Raw genomic sequence first — 14,842 nt, 5'->3', positions numbered from 1 at the left:
CAGGACTCGATGGACATGAGTTTGAGTGAACTCCGGGAGTTGGCGATGGACAGGGAGGCCTGGCGTGCTGCAATTCATGGGGTCGCAAAGAGTTGGACATGATTGAGCAACTGAACTGAACTGAACTGAATTTATGTTTCCCAGACCTCAGACTCAGAAAAACAATTTAAATATGGTAGCTGTCAATAAAAACATAATATATAACATGCCAGAACATTTAACAGTGCATTTGTAGTAGTTACTTCAGGAACAAAAGAACAGATTTTTTAAACCAACTGAAAGTGAAAGTCAAGCTGCTGAGTCGTGTCCAACTCTTTTGTGACCCCGTGGACTGTAGCCCACCAGGCTCCTCCATCCATGGGATTCCCCAGGCAAGAATACTGGAGTGGGTTGCCATTTCCTTCTCCAGGGGATCTTCCTGACCCAGGGATAGAACCCAGGTCTCCCGCATTGCTGGCAGATGCTTTAACCTCTGAGCCACCAGGAAAGCCCACTACCAGCAGTAATTCAGCATGTTCTATGAACCAGAAGCACTGTGAAATTTTTCATCACATCTTTCTAAATTACTAAATCCTATTGCTGTATTTTACACTCTTCAGAGAGAACAGCATACTCACTGGCAATTTTCTATAAGTTGTTTAAAAGACGGTGCTTAATTTTAGAAAAAGAAATCAAAATTGCCAAGAGCCATGTAAACATAAGCTGCTTTTAAATGATCACACTTACACTGAAATTCAACAGAAAGCTTTTGTTTAAAGACAGTTATGTTTTAATATCAAACCAAACTCACAAATAGATAGAAATATGTGCAAATTTCTTATTTCCTTTTAACCTTTTAAAAAGTTAAGGAGAGCAGCATTCTTTCTTGATTATTTATTTTTGTGGGTCTGGGCAACAACAGCTCTCATTAATAACAAAATATTTCCTATGCACTAAAGGAATGTCCAAACATTTGTTCAATCCTGTGCCCTAGATAATCTCTAAGGAAACATTTTTCTCTTGATTTTCACTCAAGAAACAAAAAGAAAATTTGAAAATTAAAAAATGTTTAATGACTTATAAATGACACAAATGTTTAATGGTATCAGTTATGTGATCTTAAACATTTCAATGGACGCTTAAGCCAAAAAGGCAAGAAGGCATAACACTAAATTATGTTTAATATTTAAATTATGTTTAATGTTTAAATTAAATTATGTTTTATGTTTAAATTATGTTTAATGTCTATTCTACATTAACATTTCAAATTCAACTGCTGCTGCATAAAATACTCTTGAAGTGACTGACAAACAGCTCATTTCAAAAGACATAGACTACTGTCACTGATATCACACAGAACATTTACTCACTCCTGCACTCACCTTCAGGTCCCTCTAACCCAGCCTGCCTGGTGGCTGTGCTCACTTCACCTGGGACTTGGGAGGTGTCCATGGTGTCAGGTGCCCCAGCTACCTCATTAATGGTTGTTTCCAGTAAGTCTGGACTATCTAGCAAATCAAGCTTCAGAGGCAAGCTGTAAAGGTAACAGAAAATATACTTAGATCAAGACATTTATCATGAAAAGAATTTAAAACACTAATAAAAATCTGTTGGAAAAAAAGTCATTTAAGGAAAAAAAAAATCATGTAAGAGTTCATATGCCAAGTGGCTTATTCATCTGTCAAAACCTTTGGGCAGATTCTCTTCCTTCCAAATTGGAGAAGAAGGGGCTGAATTTAGCTTCCCAACTGAAATAACCTAAGGGGAAAATAAACAATTCTCAAGATATTAGACATCAGACAACAAAAAGGCAGAAATTCTGAGATTCAGAAAACAATGAGGAGTCCTTGTTTTAAGAGAATCTCCATGTTATAATACAGAGATTACAGTGAGGTGGGGCACAGAGACGTCCTGTGGCTGACAGTCCAGGGAGACCAGGACAGCTGAAGTTCACTGGACAGGGTACCAGGCAGGAGAGAATCCTGGAGGTCTGCAGAAGGCTCCCCTCAAGATGCAGTAGGGTACTGATCAGGGAACATGTGGAAGGAAACTCCTGAGACTGGGAAAAGAACCATCCAAAAGGATTTCCTCCTTCTGTGTGGCTTCGGAAAGAATTAGTGGCACTCATGCTGGGCCACAGTGTCCTTCTTTACACACTATAAAAACACATAACAAGGGTACTGAGTATGAAAAAGATCCTGCCTCAGGAGTAGAGAATAATTTATCCAGACAGCCTTGTGACAAATCCACTTAACACATCATAAAAGAAAGAGCTGAAAGGATCAAAGTGTTTCCAAGTAATTTAACTGCATTCTAAAACAAATCTCAAGACTGAAAGGAATACAAAATGATCTGGTATCCAACAATGTAAACTTCAAAATGTCAGGTATCTAGTCAGAGATTATTAGAAATGCTAAGAGGCAGAAAAAGACATCCATACTAAAAAGAAAAATCAATCAACAGAAATCAGCATGTTAGGATTAGCAGAGAAAGACACTAAAAACTGTTATTAGAGCTGTATTTCATATGCTCAAAAAGCTAAGCAGAAATTACAACATACAAAAAAGACTCAAACCAAGATTCTAGAGATGAAAACCACAATATCTAAGATGGAAAATATATTGGGTGAGGTGGACAGCAGATTAGATTTTTTAAAAGATACTGAATTTAAAGGCACAGCAATAAAAACTATCCAAAATAAAACACACAGGGAAAAAGGATTACCTCCCAAATGAAAATGTCAGTTCTTCTTTGTGGGCCAACTTCAAGCAACCAACTACATGAATAACTGACTAGATACAGTCCTGGGGTGGTGGGGGGAGGGGCGAAAAAGGGAGGGGAGAAAAAGTATTTGAAGAAAAAGATGACTGATATTTACAAATCTGATGAAAACTATAAACCCACAGATTCAAGAATTTCAGGAAACTCTAGACACAAAAAACATGAAGAAAACTACACCAAAGCACATTGTAACCACACTGCTTAAAACCAATGATGAAAAGAAAAATTTAAAAGCAGCCAAAACATTGTACATTCAAAAAGAATAAGATAAGGAGGACAGCAGATTTCTTATCAGAAATAATGCAAACTAGAGGACAGTGGAGGAGTATCTCAAAGATATGTAAAGAATAAAAGCCTACCAATCCAAATTTTATATCTAGCCAAAAAGCTTTCAAAAACAAAGGAAAACCTATATATACACCAAAGAAAAGTGAAAACAAACATACACTCAGAGATGTGTACCCAAATGTTCATGGAGTCACTATTCATAATAGGCAAAAAAGTGGAAATGCCTATTAACTGAGGAACGGATAAATAAAACATGATCTGTCCATGCTGTTGCTGCTGCTAAGTCGCTTCAGTTGTGTCCGACTCTGTGCGATCCCATAGATGGCAGTCCACCACGCTCTGCCATCCCTGGGATTCTCCAGGCAAGAACACTGGAGTGGGTTGCCATTTCCTTCTCCAATGCACGAAAGTGAAAAGTGAAAGTGAAGACGCTCAGTCGTATCTGACTCCTAGCGACCCCATGGACTGCAGCCCACCAGGCTCCTCCATCCATGGGATTCTCCAGGCAAGAGCACTGGAGTGGGTTGCCATTGCCTTCTCCTAGCCTCCTCTGCTGCTGCTGCTGCTAAGTCGCTTCAGTGGTGTCCAACTCTGTGTGATCCCATAGACAGCAGCCCACCAGGCTTTCCCGTCCCTGGGATTCTCCAGGCAAGAACACTGAATGGCATAATAATCAGCAAGAAAAGGAGTCATGTACTGAAACACGCTATGACCCTTGAAAATACAACGTTAAGGGAAAAAAGTCAGACACAAAATACCACATATCATATGAGGCCATTTATATGAAATGTCTAGAAAAAACAAGTTCACAAACACAGAAAGTAGATTAGTGGTTGTCAGAAGCTAGAGAGGAATGGAGATTAACTGCTGTGGTTTAAGGTCTGAAATTAGGATTCCATAAAAAGGCTGTCTTGACGTCCCTGAGCCTCATGGGCCCCCAAGGCCCAACCATGAGCTTCCCAACTCTCATCAGATAGATATGCCCTCCCAGCGAAAAAGGTTCCAAAACTGTACCAGCTGCATCCTACCAGATTCTTAATCAATAAGTTTCATTTCTCTGCCAGCCTGTGAAATTATTCAGACAAGCCAATCATATCCCCTGGTGGGAAACAAGGGGTTAACTCATTCTCACATTCCTATAAAGCCTGCCTCCCAAAAAAGCCCATGTTTGTTCACTTTGCTCCCAAGAGAGACATGATGCATCCCCATTGTTGTGAGGTTTCGTCCTCCTTAGAGCCATGAGTATATATGTTTAGTAAACTGCTGACAGGGCTGGGCATTGTATGTTGGGCCATTTAACAGTATTTAGGGTAGAGGATCCCTCCCTTACCAAAAGGGTGAGTGAGTGTGGAGAAGAACAACTGATAGTGGATATGGGGTTTCTTTTTTGTTGGTTAGTCAACAAGTTGTGTTCGACTCTTTTGCAACCCTGTGGACTGTAGGCTGCCAGGTTCCTCTATCCATAGGATTTCCCAGGCAAGAATACTAAGTGGGTTTTTTTTGGGTTTTTTTAGTGAGGGGCAAAATATTCTAAAGTAAAACTGTAATAAAGGTTGCGCAATTCTATGAAAGTGCTAAAAACACTGAATTGTTGGCTGTGAATGGGTAAACAGTATGAATTAAATCTTAAAAAAGAAGACAGACAATAGGAATTCATGACCAAAAGACCAGCACTAAAAAAATATTAAAGGGAAACATACAGGCAGAAGTAAAATGAACAATGTATTATAGGGTCTAAAACACACATAGAAGAAAAATGTTTGGCAAATGACGGTAAAAAGGCTGGGACAGGAGAAATAGAAGCACGCTACTGTAAAGTTGTTATACTACACATGAAACAGTATAAAATTCCTTGAACGTTGACTGATAAATGCTAAAGTAACCATTAAAGTTAAAAAAAAAAAAAAAAAACACCAAAGAGTTATAGCTAAGGAATAAGAAAAGGACATAAAGGAAATTTTTAAAAAATTAATGAAAAAAGAAGAAGATGGAAACAAGAAACATATGGGACAGACAACAAACAGCAGGATGACAGACTCAATCATACCAATAATCATATTAAAAGGAAACAGTATAAACATACCATTAAAAAAAAATCAATCTCTGCAGAGACTGTCAAAAATTGCTAATGTCAGGACTTTCCTAAGTGGTCCAGTGGCTAAGACTCTGAGTTTCCAAGGCAGGGTAGCTGGGCTCAACCCCTGATCAGGGACCTAAGATGCCACATGCCACAACTAAGATCCCATATGCCCATTAAAGAGCCAACATGCCTCAGCTAAGACCCAGTATAGTCAATAATTTGATACTTTAAAAAAATTGCCAATGTCAACTCTATTTCAAGTCATCACTGCAGAGGATTGGGAAAAGTTTTCAATTAACAATAACTGTGCCATGGATAAACCTCATTGACTATACTGCCACTGTGCAAAGATGAAACATAACAATTTTCAAATGCAGAGACTATCAGTTAAAATTTAAACAGCAAAACCCAGTTATGTGGTGCCTACATGAAACAATTTAACTATGAAGAAACAAATTAACAAAGATAAAAAATAAAAGGACAGAAAAAGATACACTATGCTAACACTAGTCAAAAGAAAGCTACAGTGAACATATTGATATCAAAGTAGAGTTAAGAGCAAAGAATAGTACTTAAAATGAAGATGATCACTTCATAAGGATAAAGGGGTCATTTAATCAAGAGAACATAAAAATCCTAAATATTTATTAACTTAATGGTGGCATTTTAAAATGCATGAAAAAAAATAAATAAATAAAATGCATGGAGCCAAAACTGAAAGAACTGCAAAGAGTAACAAACAAATCAATTATGGTTGGAGATTTCAACACCCTTCTTTCAATAAGTGATAGAACAGAAAATCAGCAAGGATATAGTGGATGTGAACATCACTAACCACCAACTTTACTTGACTGACATTTAGAAAATACTCTACCCAAAACATCAAAACACATGATCTTCTCAAGGGCATACAGAATAATCACTAAGACAGGTCATACTCTGGGCCATAAAACAAGAGTTAAATTCAAAAGGACTCAAATCATACAAAGTATGTATGTTCTTTGACTGGAACATAAATTATAAATCAAAACAAAAAGTTCCTTGGAAAATCGCCAAATATTTGGAAACTATATAATGTACTTCTAAATAATCACTGGATCAAAAAAGATATGAAAAGGAAAATTAGAAAAGAATTTTAAACTAATGAAAGCAAAAGCATAACACATCAAAAAAAAAAAAAAAGCACATAACACATCTGTATTTGTAGGATTCTACTAAAATAATAATTAGAGGAATACTTATAATATTAAACATCTACATTAGAACAAAGTTTTCAAATCAATGACCTCAGTTTATACTTTGATAAATTAGAAAAAGAGCATATTAAATGCAAAGGAAGAGGAAGGCAGGAAATAATAAAGATAAAAGGAAAAATAATAGAGAAAATGAATTAAACTGAGAACTAGTTCTTTGAGCTCAATTAATAATTGATTTATGTATTAATAATTTGTAGCTAGACTGATAAAAAGAAAAATAAGAATATGTATATACAATATCAGGAATGGGAAGAGTGACATCACTACAGACACTACAAACATTAACAAGATAGAAGGGAATATTATGAATTGTACACCAATAAACTCAACAACTTAGATGATATGCAAAAATTCCTTGAAAGCCACAAACCACCACAGCTCACTCCAGGAAAACAGAAAGTCTGAATAGATGCAGAAAAGTATAGACATTAACTGGTAATTAAAAATCTTCTCACAAAGAGAAGCTCAGACCCAGAGAACCTCCTGAAAAATTCTATCAAATATTTAAAAGAAGAAATAATTCTAACCATCAACAAACTATTTTACAAATATAGGAAAGGCAACATTCTCCAAGTCATTCTATGAGCCCATTATTATCCTGACAGTGGAGCAATACCAAACATACAACAAGAAATCAAGCAAGGAAGAAAAAGGACTGTCCACCATGATCAACTGGGACTTTTCACAGGAATGCAAAGTTAGTTTAACATTCCAAAATCAATTAATGTAATACTACATATTAATAGAAACAAACCACATGATCATCTCAATAGATACAGAAAAAGCATGTGACAAAATCCAACAACACTAATGGTAAAACTCTCAACAAACTAAGAATAGATAAGAATATCTTCAAACTGATAAAGGAAATACACACACAAAAAAATCAACAGCTAACATTACATTGGGGCTTTCCTGGTGGCTCAGACGGTAAAGAATCCACCTGCAATGTGGGAGGCCTGGGTTCGATCCCTGGGTTGGGAAGATCCCCTGGACGAGGGCATGACAACCCACCCCAGTGTTCTTGCCTGCAGAGTTCCATGGACAGAGAAGCCTGAAGGGTTTATGGGGTCACAACTAAGCACAGCATAGCACAACATTACACTGAATGATGAATGACCAAATTATTTCTCTTTTAAGTCAGAAACAAGACAAAGACTCCACTCTTATCACTTCTATTCAACAATACACAGAAGGTTTTAAAAGGTGCAGTAAGAAAAAAAGGCAGAGTAAATTAAGGGCCCAAACTAGAAAGAAAGAGATACAAAGGAAGAGGTTTTTATGTGCAGATGACAGAATCCTGTATGTAGAAAAGTCAATGGAATCCACAAAATGCTCCTGGAAAGTAATAAACAAGTTCAGCAAGGAGGCAGGACACAAGATCAACACACAAAATTCAATTATGCCTATACACTAGCAATGAACAATAGAAAACTGAGATTACAATAATTCTGTTACTATTATTAAAATAATTGTTACCATCAAAAGAATAAAAACAGGAATAAATTTAATAAAGGATATGCAGAGCTTGTTGGGCTTCCCACATGGCACTTGTGGTAAAGAACCCTCGTGCCAATGCAGCAAACACAAGAGACTTGGGTTCAATCCCTGGGTAGGAAAGATCCCCTGGAGAAAAGCATGGCAACCCACTCCAGTATTCTTGCCTGGAGAACTCCATAGACAGAGGAACCTGGCAGGTTAGAGTCCATAAGGTCGAAAAAGCTGGACATGACTGAAGTGATTGAGCACACATGCAGAGCTTATACACTTAAAACTATAATAAATAAAGGATATCTAAATAAACAGAAAGACACTTTATACTTTATGTTCATGAATTAGATGAAAAAAATGTGAAAATTCAGAAGCTAGAACAACCAAGTGCATTCTGGAAAAGAAGAAAGCTGGAGGATATATACTGCAACTTGCTATAAAACCACAGTTATTAAGACAGTGTGGTATTGGCACAAAAATAGGTATGTAGGGGGTTCCCTAGTGGCTCAGTGGTGAAGAATCCGCCTGCCAAGACAGGGGACATGGGTTTGATCCTTGGTCTGAGAAGATCCCATATGCCACAGAGCAACTCAGCCCCTGCACCACAACTACTGAGCCTGTGTTCTAGAGCCCAGGAACCACAACTACTGGACCCATGTACTCAACTACTGAAGCCCACGTGCCTAGAACCCATGCTCCACAACCAAAGAAGCCACCATAATGAGAAACCCAAGCACCATAATAAAGAATACAACTAGCTCACCACAACTAGTGAAAGCCTGTGCAGCAATGAAGACCCAGCACAGCCAAAAATAAATAAATAAAAAAAATTTTTAATAGATATGTAAATCAACAGAATGAAATTGAGAGTTCGGAATTCATAATGCTTATGGTTGATTTTTGCCAAGACAAATCAATGCATAAAAGAATAGGCATTCAACAACTGGTGTCAAAACAACTAAAAATACATGCAAAAATGTGAATTTAGACCCTTACCTCACACGACACAAAAGTTAAATCAACATGGATAACACACTGAAATGTTAAGAGCTGAAACAATAAATATCTGAAAAAAACACAGGAGGAAAAGATCTTTGTGATTTGGGTTTGGCAAAATGTTCTCAGATATGATACCAAAGGTACCACCCATAAAAAAAAAACAATGGGAAATTGGACTTCATCACAATGTAATGCTTGAGCTTCAAAAAAATACTGTTGATTGAAATGAAGAGAGAAGTCACAGATGAAATGAAAAATTTTGCAAATCAGTCTCTCATAAGGAACTGGTATCCAACATATACAAAGAACTCTTAATATCAAAAAGATAAATAACTCATATAAAAATGAGCAAAAGTTTCAAATAGACATTCCTGCAAAGACAATCAATCGATTAATGGCTGACAAGCACATGAAAAGATGCTCAACATCAGTAGCCCTCTGGAAAATGCAAATCAAAACAAGGAAATGCCACTATTCACTCTCTTAAACAGCTGTAATCAAAAAGACAGAAAATCACAAATGTTGGCTAGGATGTGAAGACCTGGAACATTCAAGCATTTCCTCTCCGGAAAAACGTCTGTCAATTCCTTTAAAAGTTAAAATATAAATTCACCATACAACCCAGCAATTTCCCTCCTCGGAGTCTATTCAAGAGAAATGACATTTTATGTCCACACTAAGATATGTACAGGAATGCTTATAACATTACTGACAGCCAGAACATGGAAAAAATGCAAATTTCCAACAACTGGTGAATGTATAAACAAAACACTGTATATCCATAAAATGCATTAATCAGCAACTGAAAGGAGCACATTAGAATACATGGATAAATCTGAAAATTATTCTAGAAAACCAGACATAAAACCTTGTATACTGTATAATTTCATTCATACAAAATGTCTAGGAAAGTAAAATTTATAAAGACTGAACTTTTGGAGATCATGAAAATGTTCTAAAACTAGACTGTAGTGATTGTACAATTTTATACATTTCTAAAAATCATGGACTTGTACATTTACCATAAATGAACTTTTAAATTTTATTTACTTTTTGGCCAAGCTGGGTCTTTGTGGCTGCTCTCGACCTTTCTCTAATCACAGAAAGCGAGCGTCACTCTCTAGCTAAGGTACATGGGCTCCTCATTGCGGCGGCTTACGTTGTGGAGTACAGGCTCTGCTGTGCTCAGGCTTGAATAGCTGCGGTTCACAAGCCCTAGGGCACGGATTCAATAGTTGTGGTGCATGAGCTTAGTAGCTTCACAGCATGTGGAACCTTCGAGGACCAGAAATTGAAACTTGTATTCCTTGCCTTGGCAGGCAGATCCTTAATCACTGGACCACCAGGGAAGTCCCAATAAATGAATTTTATAATGTGTACAAACATTTTTAAATATGTAAAAACCTTAGTCAAATTTAGGATTTCAAAACTAAAAATAATCTAGTTCAATTTGAAACAACAAAGTTGCAGGATACAACATCAATATACAAAAATCAACTATGTATCTTTATTCATGAAATGAACAACAGGAAAATGAAATACGAAAACAATTCATGGACTTCCCTGGCAGTCCAGCAGTTAAGACTCCACTTAAAGGGGTGTAGGTTTGATCCCTGGTCAGGGAACTAAAATCCTGCATGCTGCGAAGTACAGCCAAACAGTAAAAAAAAAAAAAAATCATCTAGAAAAGCAAGTATTCTAACAGTTATGTTTTTTATAATTTTATTTATTTATTTGGCTGTGCTGGGTCTTCGCTGCTGTGCAGGCTTTTCTCTAATAATGGCGAGTGGGGGCTACCCTCTAGTTGCAGTGCAGAGGCTTCTCCTTGTGGTGGCTTCTCTTATTGTGGAGCGTGGGCTCTAGGGCGAGCAGGCTTCAGTAGCTGTGGTTCCTAGGCTCTAGAGCACAGCCTCCACAGATGGGGAACACGGGCTTAGTTGCTCCATGGCATGTGGGATCCTCCCAGACCAGGGATCGAATCCATGTCTCCTGCATTGGAAGATGGATTCTTTACCACTGAGCCATCAGGGAAGCCCTCCAACAGTTTTTTAAAGAACAAGATTTTCAATTTATCTGCTGTGGCAAAGTTCAAAGGTCAATGTAGACATTTTTATTTTCTTGACCTAATACTGAGTGAGGAGGAAGGAAACAAACTGCCACTGCTGCCTGCCTTCCTAGAGGAATGAAGGCCGTGCTTTAATCACTCTGGGTCTGGGACACAAATAAGAAAAAAAAAAAAAAACTTTCAAAAATTGATGAGAGAGACAGTAAGAACAAAGAGAGCTTCTTTGCAAGTCAAGACCGCTGTGTCCCAGTCCTATCTCTGCAACCACGTGGCTGTACACTTTCAAACAGCTTCCTTCACTGTGGTCATCAACATGTGTTCTACAGAGCCCAAAGGATTTCAGACTCAAATGAGCTACACAGAAAGTGGAGCAGATGGTAGAGTTTTGGTTTCCCCTGGTAACTTTTTAATGAGATTTTATTTGGAATTCCCAGATAAATTTAATTAGAAGGGTTTCTCACTTGGAACTCACTTGGAAACCATGGGAGTAAAGGTACTTCAGGCACTTTTAACACTTGTAAAAATCTATTAGTGTAAAACCATCTATTCAGCTCATTTTCAAGTCTTTTTGTACTTCTCCAATGGTTATCCTTTCTAAATGTGAATCAGTGCAACTTGAGAGGCTTTTTTCTTTTTAAATAAGGTTAACAACATCAAGAGAAGAGATGATGGTGGTGACGAGGAAGAGATGAAACAAAAATGATAGAATACAGGAGTTTGTTGAAGCTGACTGATGAGAATGCCGTGGTTCACCATATGTTGGACCTATATATAATCTTGAAATTTTCACCATAAATTTTAAAAAATATGGATACAAATATTTTTGGACAAAAGAATATAAAAATTGGTAGTTCATTTCCTGTGGTCCTAAGATGGACATATGATAGAAATTTTTTATTTTAACTACACCCATATGTCTTAGCCTGTTCAGGCTACTTTAACAGAAATACCATAGACTGGGTAGCTTATTAACAACAGAACTTTATTTCTCCCAGTTCTAGTCTAGTTCTAGACTTGTTGCCAAGTCTTACCAGCACATACAGTATTTGGTGAGGGCCCTCTTTTTAGTTTAGAGACTATCTGTTTGCTGCGTCCTCATGTGGCAGAAAGAAATGAGGGAGCACTCTGGGGTCTCTTTTACAAGGGCACTAATCCCATTCACCAGGGCTTAAGTCCACCTTCATGAAATCACTTCCCAAAGGTCTTACCTCCAAATACCATCAGACTGGGGACTAGATCTCAACGTATGAATTTTGGAGGGACACAAATAGTCCACAGTACTCAAAAGTAAGATTAAAAGCTTCATGAATCAGAAATGAAATAGAAGTTCATATCTAAAAGAATGTTGAATTATTTTGGAATTTCTGAAGAACAGTGGTTTAAAAGTACGCATGTTATGGGTTAAACTGTGCCCCACCCCAAATTCATATGCATAAGTCCTCATGCTCATGATCTTGGATTGGGATTTTACTTGGAAATACATTTCCAGGTATACATTGCTTAGGTCAAGATGAGATCATACTCAAGTCAAGTGGGCCTTAGGAAGCATCATTATGAAAAAAGCTAATGGAAGTGATAGAATTCCAGCTGAGCTATTTCAAATCCTAAAAGGTGATGCTGTAAAAGTGCTGCACTCAATATGTCAGCAAATTTGGAAAACTCAGCAGTGGCCACAGGACTGGAAAAGGTCAGATTTCATTCTAATTCCAAAGAAAAGCAATGCCAAAGAATGTTCAAACTACCACACAATTGCACTCATCTCACATGCTAGCAAAGTAATGCTCAAAATTCTCCAAGACAGGCTTCAACAGTACGTGAACCGTGAAATTCCAGATATTCAAGCTGGATTTAGAAAAGGCAAAGGAAGCAGAGATCAAATTGCCAACATCTGCTGGATCATTGAAAAAGCAAGGGACTTCCAGAAAAACATCTACTTCTGCTTTATTGACTATGCCAAAGCCTTTGACTGTGTGGATCACAACAAACTGTGGAAAATTCTTTGAGAGATGGGAATACCAGACCACCTTATCTGCCTCCTGAGAAATCCATATATAGGTCAAGAAGCAACAGTTACAAATAGACATCGAACAACAGACTGGTTCCAAATCGGGAAAGGAGTACCTCAAGGCTCTGTGTTGTAACCCTGCTTATTTAACTTATATACAGAGTTCAGTTCAGTTCAATCGTTCAGCTGTGTCCAACTCTTTGTGACCCTACAGACTGCAGCATGCCAGGCCTCCCTGTCCATCACCAACTTCCAGAGTTTACTCAAACTCATGTCTATTGAGTCGGTGAAGCCATCTAACCATCTCATCCTCTGTTGTCCCCTTCTCCTCCTGCCTTCAATCTTTCTCAGCATCAGCGTCTTTTCAAATGAGTCAGCTCTTTGCATCAGGTGGCCAAAGTATTGGAGTTTCAGCTTTATATATAGAGAGTACATCATGTGAAATGCCAGGCTGGATGAAGCACAAGCTGAATTAAGACTTCTGGGAAAAAAATCAATAACCTCAGATACACAGATGACACCATCCTTATGGCAAAAAGTGAACAAGAACTAAAGAATCTCTTGATGAAAGTCAAAGAAGAGAGTGAAAAAGTTGGCTTAAAACTCAACATTCACAAAACTAAGATCATGGCATCAAGTCATGTCACTTCATGGCAAAAAGATGGAAAAACAATGGGAACAGTGCCAGACTCTTTTGGGGGGGCTCCAAAATCACTGCAGATGGTGACTGCAGCCATGAAATTAAAAGATGCTTGCTCCTTGGAAGAAAAGCTATGGTCAACCTAGACAGCATATTAAAAAGCAGAGACATTATTTTGCCAACAAAGGTCCGTCTACTCAAAGCCAGTATTCATGTATGTATGTGAGAGTTGGACTATAAAGAAAGCTGAGTGCCAAAGAATTGATGCTTTTGAACTGTGGTGTTGGAGAAGACTCTTCAGAGTCCCATGGACTGCAAGGAGATCCAACCAGTCAATCCTAAAGGAAATCAGTCCTGAATATTCATTGAAAGGACTGATGCTGAAGCTGAAATTCCAATCCTTTGGCTGACTGATGCGAAGAACTGACTCACCTGAAAAGACCCTGATGCTAGGAAAGATTGAAGGCAGGAGGAGAAGGGGACAATAGAGGACGAGATGGTTGAATGGCATCACTGACTCTATGGACATGAGTTTGAGCAAGCTCTAGGAGTTGGTGATGGACAGGGAAAAGCCTGGTATGCTGCAGTCCATGGGGTCACAAAGAGTTGAACGTGACTGAGTGACTGAACTGAACTGAGATCATACTGGAGGGGAGGGCAGGCACTTCATGCACCATGACTGATATCCTTCAGTTCAGCCCATTTGAAAACACATCCTTATGAAGGGGCAAGTATGGACACAGATATACACCCAAGAAGGCCATGTGATGATGAAGGCAGAGACTAGGTGGTATTTCTGCAATCCACCCTGCCAGCAAACCACCAACAGCCAGGAAAGAGGCTGGAACAGATCTTCTCACCATTCTCAGAAGGAAGCATCTGGCCTGCATCTTCATCTCTTGAACTTCTGGCCTCTAGAATCACGAGACAAAATTCTGTGGTCATCCAGCTATAACAGCAGTCCTAGGAAACTTAATACATGTCACATTCCAAAGATTTGAGCAGACCTTATCAAAAGAGTCTGAGCACATTGCACTATCCACATCATAAAAGAAAAGACAAGACATCCAAAGGGACATTCTGCAAGGGCAGGACATCAGGGCAGAGAAAAGTCACATGAAGTAAATGGAGGCTCTGAAAGAACCTGTGAAAGCAGACGATTCCATTTTACTTCAAGGGGGAAAGGGGATCGCTAAGCATTAGCAACTACTAGTCCCACATCACAGAGAAGGCAATGGCAACCCACTCCAGTACTCTT

General features: G+C 38.2%; 1 protein-coding gene across 3 annotated transcripts in view; it reads right to left on the bottom strand.

Moving 5' to 3' along the window:
- Positions 1 to 14,842, bottom strand: part of EPB41L5 (erythrocyte membrane protein band 4.1 like 5) — a 164,441-nt gene that overhangs the window by 46,861 nt on the left and 102,738 nt on the right. For all 3 annotated transcript variants that reach the window (XM_010860803.1, XM_010860804.1, XM_010860805.1), the window contains one exon: positions 1,362 to 1,513. In XM_010860803.1, the coding sequence (XP_010859105.1) occupies positions 1,362 to 1,513 (152 nt within the window). The remainder of the gene's footprint in view (positions 1 to 1,361; positions 1,514 to 14,842) is intronic.

This window comes from Bison bison, unplaced genomic scaffold (assembly GCF_000754665.1).
Source record: "Bison bison bison isolate TAMUID 2011002044 unplaced genomic scaffold, Bison_UMD1.0 scf7180017864471, whole genome shotgun sequence".
In the NCBI taxonomy this organism is placed as follows: domain Eukaryota; kingdom Metazoa; phylum Chordata; class Mammalia; order Artiodactyla; family Bovidae; genus Bison; species Bison bison.
The sequence above is the reverse complement of the archived record's forward strand: the minus strand, read 5'-3'. Positions and strand labels throughout refer to the sequence as shown.